This window comes from Castor canadensis, chromosome 11 (assembly GCF_047511655.1).
Source record: "Castor canadensis chromosome 11, mCasCan1.hap1v2, whole genome shotgun sequence".
Lineage (NCBI taxonomy): Eukaryota > Metazoa > Chordata > Mammalia > Rodentia > Castoridae > Castor > Castor canadensis.
Window position 1 is genome coordinate 33,340,772 of NC_133396.1, and position 16,282 is coordinate 33,357,053.

The 16,282-nt window shown below is 40.2% G+C and overlaps 1 protein-coding gene across 2 annotated transcripts; it reads right to left on the reverse strand.

Annotated features, from left to right (window-relative positions):
* Window positions 1-293: 293 nt before the first annotated feature.
* On the reverse strand, window positions 294-15,540 carry Vezf1 (vascular endothelial zinc finger 1). Of its 2 annotated transcripts, none has more exons than XM_020180563.2 (6): window positions 15,356-15,540; window positions 9,772-10,466; window positions 8,948-9,011; window positions 7,518-7,719; window positions 5,924-6,079; window positions 294-2,460 (listed from the first exon to the last, which is right to left on the reverse strand). In XM_020180563.2, the coding sequence occupies exons 1-6, from the start codon at window positions 15,386-15,388 to the stop codon at window positions 2,033-2,035; spliced, it is 1,578 nt and encodes a 525-aa protein (XP_020036152.1). In that variant the 5' UTR covers window positions 15,389-15,540; the 3' UTR covers window positions 294-2,032. The 2 variants fall into 2 exon arrangements, with proteins under 2 accessions (XP_020036152.1, XP_020036153.1); XM_020180564.2 differs by having other exon boundaries at window positions 7,518-7,701; window positions 15,356-15,537.
* Window positions 15,541-16,282: the final 742 nt, after the last annotated feature.

The window sequence follows — 16,282 nt, forward strand, 5'->3', positions numbered from 1 at the left end:
CTGCTGGGCCTTCTCTACGTAAGTCCTTCCAGTAGTCCACATATAATGCTCTACAGATTAAAAACAAACCATTTTGTACTGTGGATAGAACAGTTATAACAAAGTCATAGCTACATATTTTTCTCTACATTTTGTTTATTGAGACAAACTAATTAAAAGGCACAAACATAGGGCTTGTTTACATGGACATTATAACAAACATATACATTAAAAGTGTAGGAATGTGTTGCCTTCCTGCTAAACAGAAAGTTCCTAAGCTTTTATATATACAAAAGTTGTACAATTTAATGTCCTAAAGTACAAAAGATCATTTATAAAATTATTTTACACTAGGTACTATTTAATTTTTTTTTTTTTTTTTTTTTACTATGTAGTTCAACCCCCTAGAACTGTTTTGTAAATGACACACAGATACCTGTCCCTGATGTAGGAAGTCTGCCTCAGATGCAAGGTATTTTGATGTTTGAACTGACACAGTGGGGTACAAATGGAAGTCATCCAGTTTGATAGTCAGTCCTGCAAACATCCTGCAGGATTAACACAACTAATTTCCATTTCTCTTAACTGCAAGACTAAAAAATGAAAAAAACAAAATGAAACAAAAAACCCCCAAAACATATTGAAACTTAAAAAAAAAAAAAATCACAGCATCTTGGTTTTAGTTAGCTCTTTTTAAACATAATGCTCTAAAAAACATTACTGTGTGGCATGATCATTTAAAGAGTATCTGTTTCCCTAGCTTTTGGTTTCTATCTTATGTACAGAGATAAAACATCCTGCTAAGAAATAAAAAGCCCATGTTTCAACATGCACAATCATTGCTGAGTTTCCACAGAGAGTGCAGACAGCCCTCTCCCTGAAAACACTACAAAGCTGATACAAGTGTTTTCTCAAAAGAAAAAAAAAATGATGTCTATATTTACAAAGTTGAACAAATCTGCACAATACTTGATTAAACAGAAGGAGAAAAAAAAAAAGATACACTCTGCTTGTTCTGAAGGGGCATACTACCTAGTTAGTGGTTAGAATAAAAACTGTATACAATTTAATATAAGACATAAACTCTAGTGAGCATCTAACACATCTGTCCCTGTTGCAACATCAACAGGCTTTGATTGGGAGAGAGAGGGGCTTATCACATCCCAGTGCCTCCAGCGTCTTCCAATTTAAAGCAATATATGTGAACTGTTCCAAAGTACTCCTCGGCTCCTGAACAGGAGTCCCACTGGCCTCCATTTGTTAGGAGCCTGTCTGTCCGCAAACTTGACTTTTCCTTTGTCAGTTGCGGCCTTTTATCAAAACACAATTTTTTTTTAAAAGTCAACTACAATGCTATATTTCATCAGGATTAATATGCTGAGCAATATTTACATCTCCAAATATCAGGTCACAATCCCTATTATATGTTGAAGTTAGAATGATAAATTATCATATGCTTTGCATATCAGAGCTGGTATCACCTTTCCCATAGGGAATGCTGCCTGAAATTAACATATTCCCAAAGGTAAAATGCATATACTCTGAAATGCATTTTATTATGACAATGCATGTACTTACTCATAAAAACAATAAACACAGACAATTCTTCACTAGCTTTCAATCTGTGGACTTAGAATTCAGGGTTAAAATCAGTCATCCATCTTGTATAGGGGGAGAAGAGTTCTGCTAGTGTTTAGAATAAAATGATTTCTTGGGATTAGAAACAGTAATGCAGTAATGTTTTTTTTTTTTAAATGGGTTTTGCTTTTTTATGATTGGTTTTAATTTTGGCATTTCATCTTGCCAACTACTATCCTGTTTAAGCAATGCTGTCAGCTAAAAGGATTTTCTGATTAAGCTAATGTGGTCCAGTGATAAAGTTACATATATACCCTACTTTGAACAATCCCAACCCAATTGGAGGAAAATGCTACTACGTTCTTATTAACTAATGTAATAAAATCTCCCAATTTCATGGTTTGCTTTTTGCTTTAATCAACTAAATTAAGTTGCTGGTAAATATTTACTTTAACCCATTTTTTTATAATACTGCTTACCAAGGTGGTGATGTAGGCAAAGCTTGGGGCAAGAAAGGCATGCTTTCTACAGGCCTCATTGCTATATTGAGAGGGGCAGCTAATGTCATAGGTGTGGGCAGGTTCATTGGAGATGTGATTGTGACAGGGTGTGCTATATTCACTGGGGCAGTGACAGGGGTGGGAAGGTTGACTGGGGTAGTGAGTGTTAAAGGAGAGGTCATGGATAATGGACTGGTTATAGTTACAGGATGCCCTATGTTCATTGGGCTGGTTATGTTAACTGCACTTGAAACATTTACTGGACTTCTCATGCTCATCGCAGCTGCCACTGTGACTGGGTTTGACATAGTCCCAGATGACACAGAGGATGTTATATTGAATGGAGTAGTGAGAGTCACAGGTGTCGTAGCAGCGGTGGAGGTTTGGCACAGGTTAGCAGCTTCTAAAATGAGAAGACAAAAGAGCCTTTAGACTCTCAAAACAGTGAACAAAATTCACAAACAGTTTCTGAATCAACTTCTTTTAATTAAGAAGGACAAACATTTAATAAATCAAATTACAGTTTTCTACCAAGTGGTGAATAGGAAGAGAGGATTCTTCTGAGCACAAGCCTGGGGGATGGGGATTCCAGTGTACAAATCTCTTCTCTGATGCTGTACCTCCTGTGAGGATTTAGGCAACTTATTTAGCCTTCTGCTTTTGGTTTCAAGTTCAGATTTACTTACCTACCTCACAGTGATGTTGGGAGAACCAGTTAATTTCTGCAAAATTGGGGTGGGGGGGGCAGAGATACCAAGTAGAGCTAAGTGTCATCACTAACACTTGATGCAATTCTTCGGAGTTCTAAAGACCTTCCTGGGAACAGCCAAAAACCAGCAGGCCAGGCAAAAAGAGCTTGTTTACACAGAGCTGGGCCAAGGGTTACACAAGCAGAAAAATCTTCTGGTGGAGGGGAGGTGGCCCAAACAATGTACACACATGTAAGTAAATGTAAAAATGATAAAATAAAAAATAATAAAAAAAATAGAAAGAAAAAATAAAAAAAGAAAAATCTCATAAGGCACATTGTTACTAGCAAAGAGAGAGAGAGAGGTGTGTGTACTCAGTGATACGTTAAAACCTTCTTAGCAGTGAAGCCATATTTACTTAAGGTTTTAAAAATGCATAATTAGAAAATGATAAACAAGCTACTTTGGTATCATCTACTTATTTGAGCCATAGGAAAATTCTTCTAAATAAATAATCTTGTAGTTTCTCATTATGTTTCTTTCTTTCTTTTTTTTTTCTTCTTTTTTTTTTTGATGGGACTGGGATTTGAACTCAGGAATTAAAACTTGCAATGCAGGTGCTTTGCAAGGTGGCCTGAGCCACTCCAGTCCCTGATTATGTTTCTTAATTATATTCAGCAAGAAAAAAAATACTACTCAGTAGGTTTGAGTTCTCTTTGCACTTCCTCTTCTTTCTAATGTTGATATAATCACCAACTTTTTCTTAGCATCATTTAATTGCACGTATTACATACACCATCAAGCATAACAAGGAAGATAAGGCAAGGAAACCCAGCAGTGAGTTGGAGTACCCTGGTTCTTGGAATCCAGCAATGCCTGAATACTTCTTAAAGAAAACTTCCCTTGAAGGTGACACCCGCAATCCATTCCTCAACAAAATTCATCACCACATGCTGGTGTGCCATAAAATGGCAATAAGGGGACAGAGGGTGGCTGGTGTTAACATGGTTGTCAAAACAGACAAACCCATTCAATTAAATCTGGAGGTCTGCATGTGGACCACAAGGGGATTATACCACCTCAAGTGGATCCTTGAGTCAGTAAGCAGCTGTTCTTTGATCGATATAACTTTGACATACTCCATGCCAAGAATTCTCAAACTTGGATTATTATCAAAATCATCTATCTAGGGAGCTTAAAAAAATAAAAACAGAAAAGGATTTCCAGGATAGTCAATAGTGAAATTTAAATGGAACCTGGGAAATCCATGTTTTTTTGTTTTAAAAGCTCCCCATTGATGATCTGATTTTCATTGAGGTTTCGAACTACATCAGTTTATTTAGGTGTAATATTTAAAGGTACATTGCTGATTCAAGTTTAGGTTTTCAATTCAGTAGTGTCCTCTCCCCCAAACATGAAATTTACTAACAAGAATACAGAGGTTTCTAACACTAGGGTCATTTCCAGAGAGATTCATGGGAACACAATAGCATTTTGTTTCAGGAAAAGTCAGAAGATGAGCTATACAATAACGTCTTATTATGCAAAGCAAACTGAAATACAATACCAAACAGAACAGTGCAGAAACAGAGAGAATGGGTGAGAAGGCCAACTCACTTCTGAGATAATGGTGGAATTGCTAAGGTTACTCTCCTGCTTTTCTCAAAAGAAGGAATTTTTATTTTAGGCAGTAAGTAGTGAGAATCAAACCCATAGCACAGCACATGCTAGTCAAGTGCTCTACCACTGAGCTGTGCCTCCATCCCTAACAGTGTCCCTTCATTATGACTTAAAACACTTTTACTCCTCTAAGTAAAATATCTTTCATAATAAAATTTTAACCCACTCCATAATGATAGCACTACAGTTTTTGTTCCCTACTGCAAGTTCCTATCTTTGTCCTTATCTTCTACCTCTTCACAAAACATTTTATCAAAATAACAAATCTTTATTTAGAAGATCGGAGCAAGATGCACTCTTTTCCTTCAATGTTATTAGATACTATGCCTTTTATTTTATCCAAGTACAAGATATTTAGAAGGGATCTGATGAAGGGAAAGCAACATGGTGGAAGAAACTATACAGCAATGGAATTACAAACAGAGGAGCCTATATGTAGAGGATTCCTTAGAATTTAAAATAAAGCAGGGCTGGGAGTATGGTTCAAGTGGTAGAGCACCTGCCTGTCTAATACTGAAAAAAAAAAAAAAAAAAAAAAGAATTTAAAATAAAGCAGTAAGACATGGCAGAGGAAGAGAAGGAGGGAAGGAATTTAGAAATCTGTCCTATGGTTGATAGTAAAGAGACAAAATTATTTATTTAAAATGCCTACACAATAGCCCAGAAGTCAAAGTTGTTGTTAGTAAGTCAAAAAATATGTTGAGACTTATTCTTTGTAAGATATACAAAGAGAGAGGATGAGGGGGAGAAATGATGGGGATGATGTAACTAATGTGCAATATAACTCTAACTGGAATTGTCAACATGAATCCCCCTCTGTATAATGAATATATCCTAATTTAAAGAAAACCTTATATATATATATATGCATATATATAAAAAAGATACAGAGAAAAGCAAACCATTCTCCACTTTTATGCTAATTATGATAAAGTCCCTAACAACAGAAGTGCAGACAAGAAGTGTAGCTAAGGTCAGCCTCTGGGATAAACTGAGGGAGAGCAAGGATAAGACCAAGAGAAAATGGCAGGACTAGAGGCCGAATCATGTACTAAATAATTCAATGCAGAAAGAATGCTAAAAAGGAGAAAATAATAGTTATAAGGAAATGAACTTATGTACAAATAGCATATTTCATTCATGTCTGTAAGTGGGAATATTAGGGAAAAAAAAAGGAGTCCATAATGCATGGAAGATGACATCAAAATGAACATAAAATGGAACTCATAACAAACATAACAAAGGACTTTTTTTTTTTAAACAAGTAAATCAAAAGAACATGATAGGAAATACTGAGAATTTTAATAGTAGTAATAAACACTTATCTAGAAGTTTTGTGCCAACAACTAAACTTTATAGCTATTTCCTTGCAGGTAGTAGCTACATGCTTCCATAAAGTTAGATTCCTAAGCCGTTGTTTCTCTCCTTTGATCACTTGGCATACTAAATAAAAACACTTCTAGAGCTACACTTAGAACACTGGAAGCCCCATCTTACCTTTCTTCCTTGCTTTGACAGCTTCTTCCCACAGTCTCAGTGTCTCTACCTGCTTCCCTGGCCAGCTTGTCACATGCTGCTGCTGTTGTTGTTGCTGTTGCTGCTGCTGCTGCTGCTGCTGCTGCTTCTGATTGCTAGACTCTTCACTCATGCATGCTAGTACAAAACCAAACCAGAAATAGTGTTTACCTTGAAAAAGTGTGGCCATTTTTTCAAAATCCCACCCCTTGCCCCAAAAAACTTAGATACTTGGACTCCTCAGACCTGTGACCTTTACCATTTAATAGTTCTTACTACAATGCAGGTTTTTTTTTTTTTTTTTGCTGCTTATGTCTCTATTGATCAAAATAATTAAACTCATTTAAAAAGTTAAGACACCTAGGGAAAACCAAAATAAAGGAGAAAAGAATTCTTTGATACATTAAAAAACAAGTGTCTTTAAAAATGGAAAATGGATAATATTAGCATGGACTCAATGTTCACTAAATTACCTAATATATTTGCTTATTTAATCACAATGACATACACTAAAAGTAAATTTTGAAAAGTTAAAGTACAACATGATAGATAATAAACTCAATGTTCTTACAAAAGTGGATGAGATTAAAACATACTAAGGTTTCTTTTTTTTTTGCGGTACTAGGGCTTGAACTCAGGGCCTTCACCTTGAGCCACTCCACCAGCCCTTTTTTGTGAAGGGTATTTTTGAAATAGGGTCTCCCGAACTATTTGCCTGGGCTGGCTTTGAACCACGATCCTCCTAATCTCTGCCTCCTGAGTAGCTAGGATTATAGGCGTGAGCCACTGGCACCTGGCCATACTAAGCTTTCTTTCCCATTCACTTAAGCCATCCATCTATTTTTTTGAGAATGACATTTTTGCTTCATGCAGTATCTAATATAATACAGAACTAGAAATATGCTTTCTACTTTCTTCTAGTAATTAGGGCAATCTGTTTTTTTAAAAAACCTGGGTAAATCCAATTATTAAAATTTACCCATAAGTCTCTGATATAGTCTATCTTCATCTCTCAACTTAAGGAAAGCAAAGTATTTAAATCTTCAAATGGATATATCTCATTTCTCTAAAGGTTTGGGTTCAAAAAACAAGCTTAACATTATCTTCACCTTGAAGGTTATCATTAAGGACATTTTATTAATAAAATCAGGAATCAGAATATTTGAGAATTTTCCTAACTTTAACAGATAAAATTACTAGTATATGACACAGCTTTCTAGTGTGGCTTCTGCTGCCTCATTCTAACATACTAGAGCATTTTATTCAAACCAGAGGAAAAAAGAACACACTGAAAAGTAGCTGTGGTGAAATTCTGCTCTGTAGGTGTTATTAGGCAAGCACAGGACTGAAAGCTTATTAATGCTGTCTGAATACATATATGTAAAGCATAGTTCCGACACTAACATGCTCTCTTCATTAATGCCTGCATTCCTGTTTCGGTGACAGGAAGAAACATGTAAGGTGAACTTTAATACAGTCCTAAAGAGCACAGTGAAGTATCTTTAAGATATTAAAAAAAAAAAAATCTAGATTTCATCAATATGAAATGTAAAAGACAATCTAAAGTATAACCTACTTTTACTGATGCCTTGTTTACATGTGTTACAGTTGATACTTTGGCTCTGCCCATGTGTCTTTAAGTGGCTGGTGATATATGCTGCACTCAGGAGCTTCCCACAGATGTTGCATGATACCTTGCCTTCGTGGCGTACCATGTGTGTCCGTAATCTGTCTTTGGTGGCAAAGGCAGCAGTGCACGTCTGCATGAGGGAGGAAAACTTTTTTTAAATATAGACTATCCTGTTCTACTCATTTTAAAGTACGTTATATTCTATGCATTAGCCTAGCCATGTCAGCAAGCTGACAGAACTAGTTAAATTTTCACTGCATGTGTTACTTAGAATTATAATCATACTAAAACATTTGGTGAATTTCAGACTCTTTCATTTTGGGAGAAAATGAACATAGAGTAATGAAAAGATGTGAAGCTTAGGATTTAGGGCTTGGGTGTAGCTCAAGTGGTAAAGTATTTGTCTCATGGATTTGATCCCCAGCACTGCAAAAACAAAAACAAAAAAACCCCAAAAAACTCAAAAACCAAAAAACCCCCCCAATAACAACCAAAACCCTGAATTTATTTAAACTGATCTTCACAATTCACTAAACAGTATAATGTTAAACAAATTAGTTATCCTATGCTGTTTCTTTGTCTGTAGAATGGTAATAATAAAATTACTATCTATCACAAAATTACTGGTGGATTAAGAGCCTGGCACACATACCAAGCACTCACTCAATGATACTCGCTTCCTTCCTCCAATTAGATTTTTCTTAGAATTCAAATCATTTACTTTATAAAATCAGTCATTAACAAACTTAACTGAAAGCACTTCCAGTAACAAACTAGGATTAGTGATTCCTAAAATAATCATTTGATTTGGCAACATTCTAAACCTTTTCATTATCACAACTTATGTCAAATAAAATTAGCCTGAACATATTTTCAAATAACTAGAAAAGTTTTCAATTTGGTAACAGCAGATGGAAATCTAGTCAATGATAACAGCTGGGAGAAAAAGTCATATTTTCTTCTATTATAGTCAAAACATTCTTATCAATCAACCCAGAAATTAATTTAAAATTCTATACTTTTTCTTTTTTTTTTTTGAGGCAGGGTCTCACTTGTAGCCCAGGCTTAAATTCTATTCTTTTATACTTTCAAATACACAAAAACCTGTGCATGACTATAAATATTTTCCTCTTATACCAAAAAATGCTGTTGCCCAAAGAAAGGGAATTGTAACTTAAGAAAAATAATGCACATTTTTAAATGATTTTGTCTCATACAAACAGAAGCTGTCATTTATATTTTATAAAACTAGAATCAAATAGACCACATTTACTCAAGTCAGTTATTTGAAAACTGTTTGAGAACTGTGAAGATCTGACTGGCTCAGACCTTTTGGATAATGTGATACACTAAGGATAAGTCATTTTAACTCTTACTTGGCATTTGAAGGGTCTTTCTGTTGAATGGACATGTTTTACGTGACAGCTTAAGTGGTCAGGCCTGTGAAAGAGAGAGTTTCAAACAAAAGCTGTAATGGAACACACATAGAGAAATTCTACTTATGTGATGCTTACATACTTGGCAGACCAGAAGGGGACATTTAAGGAAAACTAATGGAATTATCAACTTTCTTCAAACACCCCTCAGTGCAAGTCTCCTTACCTCTCTTATGATAAATAAAAGTCTTAGTCCTTCTGCTGTTAATATTCTCCTAGTCAACATTGAATCATACAAGTCTTGATTCTTTATCATAACAAAATACCCCAAATTTTAGTCCTAACATTTACCAGGAATAGTTACTAAATTAACTCAAAAAACTTTTAAAAATGAAGATTAATAAAATGTTAATGACCATAAAAAATGGGAAAACATGCTCCTAAAAGTTGCACTAAAAGTATCCAAGGTCATCTCAAGTTCCAGTAAATACATCCCTTTGATTTGCATAGAGAACCTCATTGCTAGTTCCCTAACTGAATTGGAAACTTGTGGTTTTTCAGTGATAAGTATTCATTCATATGCCAAATGAAGGCCTGAGTCCACCAAGGCACTTCTTAGATAACTAACAGGTTAATCACTATGTCACTACTTGTCAACCACACCAACCTAGAATCAGACCTGAAGGTATATTATTTATGAATCACCAATCTCCTCTAATAACACAGGTGTGTCCAAATCTATTCTCATATAACCCTAGATCCCAAAGAGACAAAACTGAAGTTCACTGAAACCATAATGAAAAAAGCAAGGCAAAATGCAGTACCTCGAGAAGCCTTTCCCACAAACACTGCAAGTATAGGGTTTGGTGATGCCTCCTTCATGAGACCTCACATGGTAAGTCATCCGGTCCTTCCTCTTGAAGCGCTGATTACAAATAGGACACTCAAAGGGCTTTTCGTCCGAATGAGAAAGCTTGTGCCGATTGAGGTGGTACACATCTCGAAAGGCCTTCCCACACATCTCACAAGCATGGTTCTTCTTGACAGGCTTACTAGGTTTCTTGACAGACTGGGTCACGGGCATAGCCGTGGTGCTGGCACTGCTACTGGGGTTGGTTCCCGAGGAAGATGTAGTGACTGTTGACAAGATGCCTGCAATGGTTGAGACCAACGAAGTTCGGCTGCTGTCCCCAGCGATGGTTGAGATAAGGGGAACCACCGTGGTGGGGGTTTTCTTTGACCTGGACACCAACTTGATCCCTGTGTGGCAGGATACATGGCGCCTCAGGTGATAGCTGTCCCTGAATGCTTTACTGCAGTAAGTGCACACAAATGAAGTTTTAGGTTTTTCTTTTTTAATCCCAATGGCATCCTTCAATGTTTCTGGTGCAGCCTGAGGTTTCTGAGTTATTGGTATTGGAAGCAATGGTTTCTGATCAGGGGGCTCCACAGCAGAGCTCAGGAGGGGTAGCAAGCTGTTCTGTGCTGCCTGCTGTTGGTGATGGGAGGCTTCATGGGCCTAAAACCAAACATTTACACTTGAGAATTTCAGCCTCTCACAATGACTTTCAAAATTCAAAGTTCTCCAGACAATTCAGACCAGAAGAAACAGTCCAAAAGCTACTCTCTGCAGCAGACATCCAGCAACCACCTAGTCACTCTTAGAGCTTCCAATACAAAGCACTGAAAATCACTGTGCAGACACAAAACTTTTGCAACTAAGTTGCTGACTGTCATCTTGCTTTCAAACAGCTGACTGAACTACACAATACCCTCCTTCATAAGGGACATACCATACCAGCTGATGAAATCAGTTGCATTAGTCTCTCAGTGCTGAAACTAACTTGTCAAAAAAATTGCACTCCACACTTAAGTATTTAACAGTACTTTACTGCAACAACACACAAACACACATGACATAATCATCTACTTGTCTATTACCTAGGAAAGGAAAAGCATCATGTTGCTCCATTTCTCAGAAGAAAACTCTTAGTGACTGTAAAAGGGGCTGTTGCTAACTGATTAAAGGACTCTAGTTATCTGAATACATAAGCTAGTTAAGTTTATTTTAAAAGTTTTCACTTCACTCTGCTAAAAGAGTTGGTTGAAATGAATCCCATTAGTCAATCTGGAAGGCACCTGTGAAGGTAGTCCGTAGCAAAACACCTATCAATCGTTTCTCAGGTCTTTTAATCTTCTACCCCATTTGCATTCTTTAGCAACATTAGTTGTTCAGACCCTAAACTTACAAAGACAGATTAGTAAGAGAAAAACCAAACAAACTATAATCAAACACTTAAATTCCTTTCATGTTCATCTTCTTCCAACAGTTTTAGGGTTTTTATTTTATTTTTGGTGGTGATACGGGAGTTTGACCTCAGGGCCCTGTGCTTGCCAAGCAGGTGCTCTACTACTTGAGCTATATTCTAGCCCTAGTTTTAGGTTTTGATAAAGTATTTATTAGACATTTGCTATTATGATGTGCTCTTCCACTCCCAAACCGGGGGCTGGGCCATTGTCTAGAAAGTTTCTTTAGCTTCACTGAAACCAAAATTTCATTATGGCTTGGGTTCTTGGTATTTATGAATAGTTATTCTCTTGGCTTTGATTCTTTCAAAGTTCTCCATACCCCCATATTTATTAACATTTAGGAAATGATGGGGAGGGGGATCCTGAAATAGTTCTTTCTAATGTTATTCTGTCACCGATTATTTTTTTAAAACTCTTTTGACAGTGAGCAAAAGCCTCTATGCTTGAGTTTTGTAATCCTAAAAGGACACATACACTCAAAGGTAAAAGTTCCAAATATTTTAAGAACACAATGTCCTAGAAGAGTGCACTCCATCATCTTAGACACTTTAGACAATTATTTACCCTTTTCACTCTATAATCACTCGAGTAGCTAGCTTGATTAAAGAAAGGGGGTTAAAAAAAGGAAACACACATACACACAAAGCTCCTCCCCTAATAGATAAGAACATCTACCACACATTGCTGCATGTGTGACAACATTTAATGACAGTACAACAGCTAAGCCTGGAACTACTCTCCCCCAAATGATTATTAATAGGTGTGCTATCCAACCAAAGTCATCAGTTTTGACTGGAGGTGTGGCAGAGTGCCTGCTTTGCAAGTGCAAAGCCTTGAGTTCAAACCTCAGTTCCACCAAAACAAAAACAAAGTCATCAGTTTCAATTTAACAATTTTGATTTAAATACCGATAGGGTCCTAGAAGCACACTCAGAAATGGTGTGATCATCTTTCTAGTACAAATATCTTCCTAGACTTAATGCTCATCTAAATTATAGTCCACTTTTAATCTAATTTGTAGAGCTCCTGTAACTGTTGGGGTCTACCTCCCCTAGTGACATCAGTAGAAACATTACAGAATTGGGACTCTAAACTTACCATTTTCCAACTTGGCTATAAGATACCCAAGTTTCCATAGGGTATACAAACAGTTAATAGTTGAAGATGGCTCAAGATATACAATTTCAAAAGCTAACAGATCAGATAGTACGGAATGCAAATCTTCTGGACAAAGTTCAAACTTTTAACATTTTCAGGCATTTTTCAATTCTAAACAACCGTTAGTACCATAGTAAAAAGCACTTTGCCATTTTACCAATTCAGATCTCTGTGGCAACATAAAGTATTTTGACAGCATTACTATGCTTACTCTCATACAAGAGTCATACCAGGTCCCAGTTTCTTGAATGAAATACTGTAGAACCACTACAAGAATCTCTCTGAGGATTCCTCAGATCCCCATACTTTTACATGATTGATGCTTTCTAAGAGGGAAACTGAGTTTTCCCAACTTGTCTCTGTGGAAGAGACAGAGCAAAGTAACAACCATGGCTTGCCTTTAGCTAACTGATGTTATAGAAATATAACTTCTAAATGTGCTTTGGACTAACATAATAAAATCAAAGTTATAATTTTATTTCTTATCTCTTTCAAGTGTAAGGATTTTTAGTCTTGCCCAAGCCTTTTTTTTCTAGGGCTGGCAAAAAACAAAATAGAAATGTTACTTCATCACCCAGGGTGGTAGGATATGGCACCTTGAAATCTCCAGCGCCAGAGGGTAAAAGATTTTGTACTGAAGCAAATTAGCATCAATGAGTCATATCTTGAATGTCCTGTTAGGAGAATCATCCATCAAATATTTTAACACCTATGACTTTCACTTTCTGCTAGGTTATCTGGAAAGCAAGCAGGTATTAAGTTGTTTTAAACTATAAATTCAACAGGATGTTCCAGGAAACAAATAAGAGAGTTTACTTCTCCATTTCCCCAGTGAAAATTACTTAAAGCTGGAGCTAATTGTCCATTCATATTTTTCCATAGTAAAGACGGAAATATTCTCTACCCACTCAATTGTCCTCGGCTCTAAATTATGAGTTTTCCAACAATTTTCACTACACACAGTATAAGCTCAGGATCAAATATTAGCTTTCACGCTTGTCCATCAGGTGGGGAAGAAAAAAAAAGACTTTAATAGTTTGGCATTTGCTCCATCCAGGGAAAGAATACTAATTTAAAAAAAGTATTCCAAATGATCTTTCAACTAGCTTCCCAAAGATGAGTTGAGGATTTTCCCTGTACATAAATAACTTGTTTTCTCTAATCTCCATTAAGTTTACAGACACCAGGTTTAATGTGGTTTTAATGATGTGAAAAATCACTTTTATGACCCATCAATCCTTTATTTTAAAAAGACCATTTTGTAGTTTCTTCAAGAAAAGAAGGTATTTGCCACCTTTACACCCCATATGTCAGCCAGTCATGTAGTTTCTTTTTCAATGCATTCTTAAATCATTACATTATCAAGATCAAAGCACAATAAAATACTAGATCAGAATGAGAAAAGGAGGAAGTTCATGAGTTCCATAATTTTAAGAATTTTCTTTCAATTTTATGAAGTCGGAATATAATCCAACAATTTCTTAAAAATCAAATTGCCCACATTACAATAAGCCAGGTCTACAGAATAGATAACTTTGAATTCTCCAATTCTCTTTAACAACTTCTTTGGGATGAGGCCAGATGCCGATAGGATAATCTTTTGAAAATTCTGCATCCGTTCCTGGTTAGTTCCCAAAGGTCTCAAGCGCCCAAACTGCGCGTTTGGGATTTCACGAAGTGTTCAAAGAGGTTAAATAACTTAAAGGCGGGAAGGATGCACTTAAAAGCTACAAGCTTCCCTAACCTCCTCCGGTTCCGAAGTTTCCCCGTGAGCTCATAGCTACTGCCCACTAAATGCTTCGTTCGCAAACAGAAACGAAGGGGGGGGAGAGAGAGAGAGAGAGAGAGAGAGAGAGAGAGAGAGAGAGAGAGAGAGAGAGAGAGAGAGAGAGAGAGAGAGAGAGAGAGAGAGAGAGATATTACAGTTTATCTTCAATCTTCCAAACAAGGGTATCCCACCTAAAGTGGCAGGGCTAGAGGATGGCCGACGTATCGGTACAGTCACTTTTAAGTTTCTTACAAAAAGCGAAAACCAACACCCCGAGTGACTCATCTGGGGGCTTTGTAAGCGGACTTTGTTTGCGCTTTGCACTCTTGGTCGCCCGCTAGGCTGCAAGTACCCTTGGAGCGGGCCGCGAGAAAAGCGCTCCGGGGGAAGGTCGGGCCTCCAGGAGTCCCGGCCCAGCCCGGCCCGGCTGGGGGATTCCCCGGACTGAATGGGACGGCGGGAGAGCTGGACAGAGGAGAGGGTGCCGGCTGCAGGGGCTCGGCCAAAGAAAATGAAAACCCAGTAAAAAAAAGTTTGGGGAGGGGAGACGCACTCACAACACCCCCCAATCCAATACGAGGAGGGGGGCGGCGGGAAGGGGGAGTGGCGGGGAACCAGGGATACCCGCTATTCGCGGGACGAGGGTCAGAAAGTCAACACGCAGGCATACACACAAAAAGAGAAGAGGGAGGTGAAGAGAACAGAGGGCGAGCGAAAGATGGATGAAGTGTCGGGGGGGAGACTCGGAGCACGACCAGGGGACCCCCTCACCCCACAGTGCGGCCCTGCCCGGCGCGCAGTAGCCGAGCGGCCCGCGTTATCCAGCGGTCCGGCGCCCTGCTTTCTCTGGGCCGCGAGGTGGTGACAGCGCCCGGCCTCCTCCCTTCCCCTTCAGGGCGGGAGGGAAGGGTGTGTGTGTGTGCGGGTGTGCTGGGGGGGGGCCCGGGGTTCACCCCGAGGCCTGCTCTCTCCCCCGCACCCCGTGAGGCCGCCTCCTTTCACCTCAGCAGCCGGGCTCAACCGGGGCGGGCGGGCGGAAAAACAAAGGGGGATTAAGGCCGGGCCGGAGAGCGGAGCCGGGAGGGAGGGGAGGAGGAGCGCCCGCCCGCCCGCCAGCCCGGGGCCCGGCCCCCCTGTCCCCCCCGGGTCCCCCCCGGGGGGGCCCCCAGTACCTGGAACAGGAACGCGGTCCAGTTGGCCTCCATGGCTGCGGCGGCCGACCCCCCTCCTCCCCACTCCCCCCGCTCGGGGAGCCTCCTCAGCCGGAGGAGGCGACAACAAAGCGGCGGCGGCGGCGGCGGCAGCGGCAGCGGCGGCTCCTCAACATGGCAGCGCCGAGCGCGGCCACTTCCGGTAACCTCCGGGACGCACCACCGCGGCGGCGAGCGCGGGCGGGGGGGGAGCCCCGGCCCGGCCGCCGCCGCCCCCAGTTGCCCGGACCCCCTCTGGGCGTCCGCGCTGCCGGCCCGCCGCCTCGGAGCTCAGCCAGTGCCCGCCGGCTGTGGGGTCAGGGCCCCCGCGGGGGGGCTGGGGTGGGGCCGGGGGCGGGGATGGGGCGCGGCGTCCCCCCCCGCGGGGGTGTGTGGTGCTGCGGTCCGTGGCTCAGGCAGCTGGAGCAGGGGGAGCTCAGGAGAGAAGATGGAGGACGCCAGGGTCTGGCGCTGGCCCGCTGGGCACAGCTGGGTCGCCTCTCGTGACTCGGACTCAGTGCCCAGCAGCGTCGCGTCCGTGTGAGAACCTCAGCAGAGGGCACCGAGGCGGCGGCCGCCTGGCTCTTGTCACTCCTGCACAGCACAGCCCCCGCCTCCAGATTGGGACGCTCGCTTCCAGCCTCTCCCCTCTAGCATTTCATTCCCGGCCCGCTAAGCCCTCAGCGCTCTTGCTGATACGCCATCGCCCTCAGGTCGGCCTTCCAAGTCGAGCAGGGAATCCCACTGGGGTGCAGCCTCAGATCCTCCCAGTGTGGAGGGAAACACTTCCCACGCTTAGAGATGTCATTACTAGGTTATATTTGGGTGAAGGGCTGAGCTTTCCACCCTCCTCTTCACTCCAGATAGGATGTGAAATTCTACCCGAAAACCCCTCCTCTCCCGCCAAAA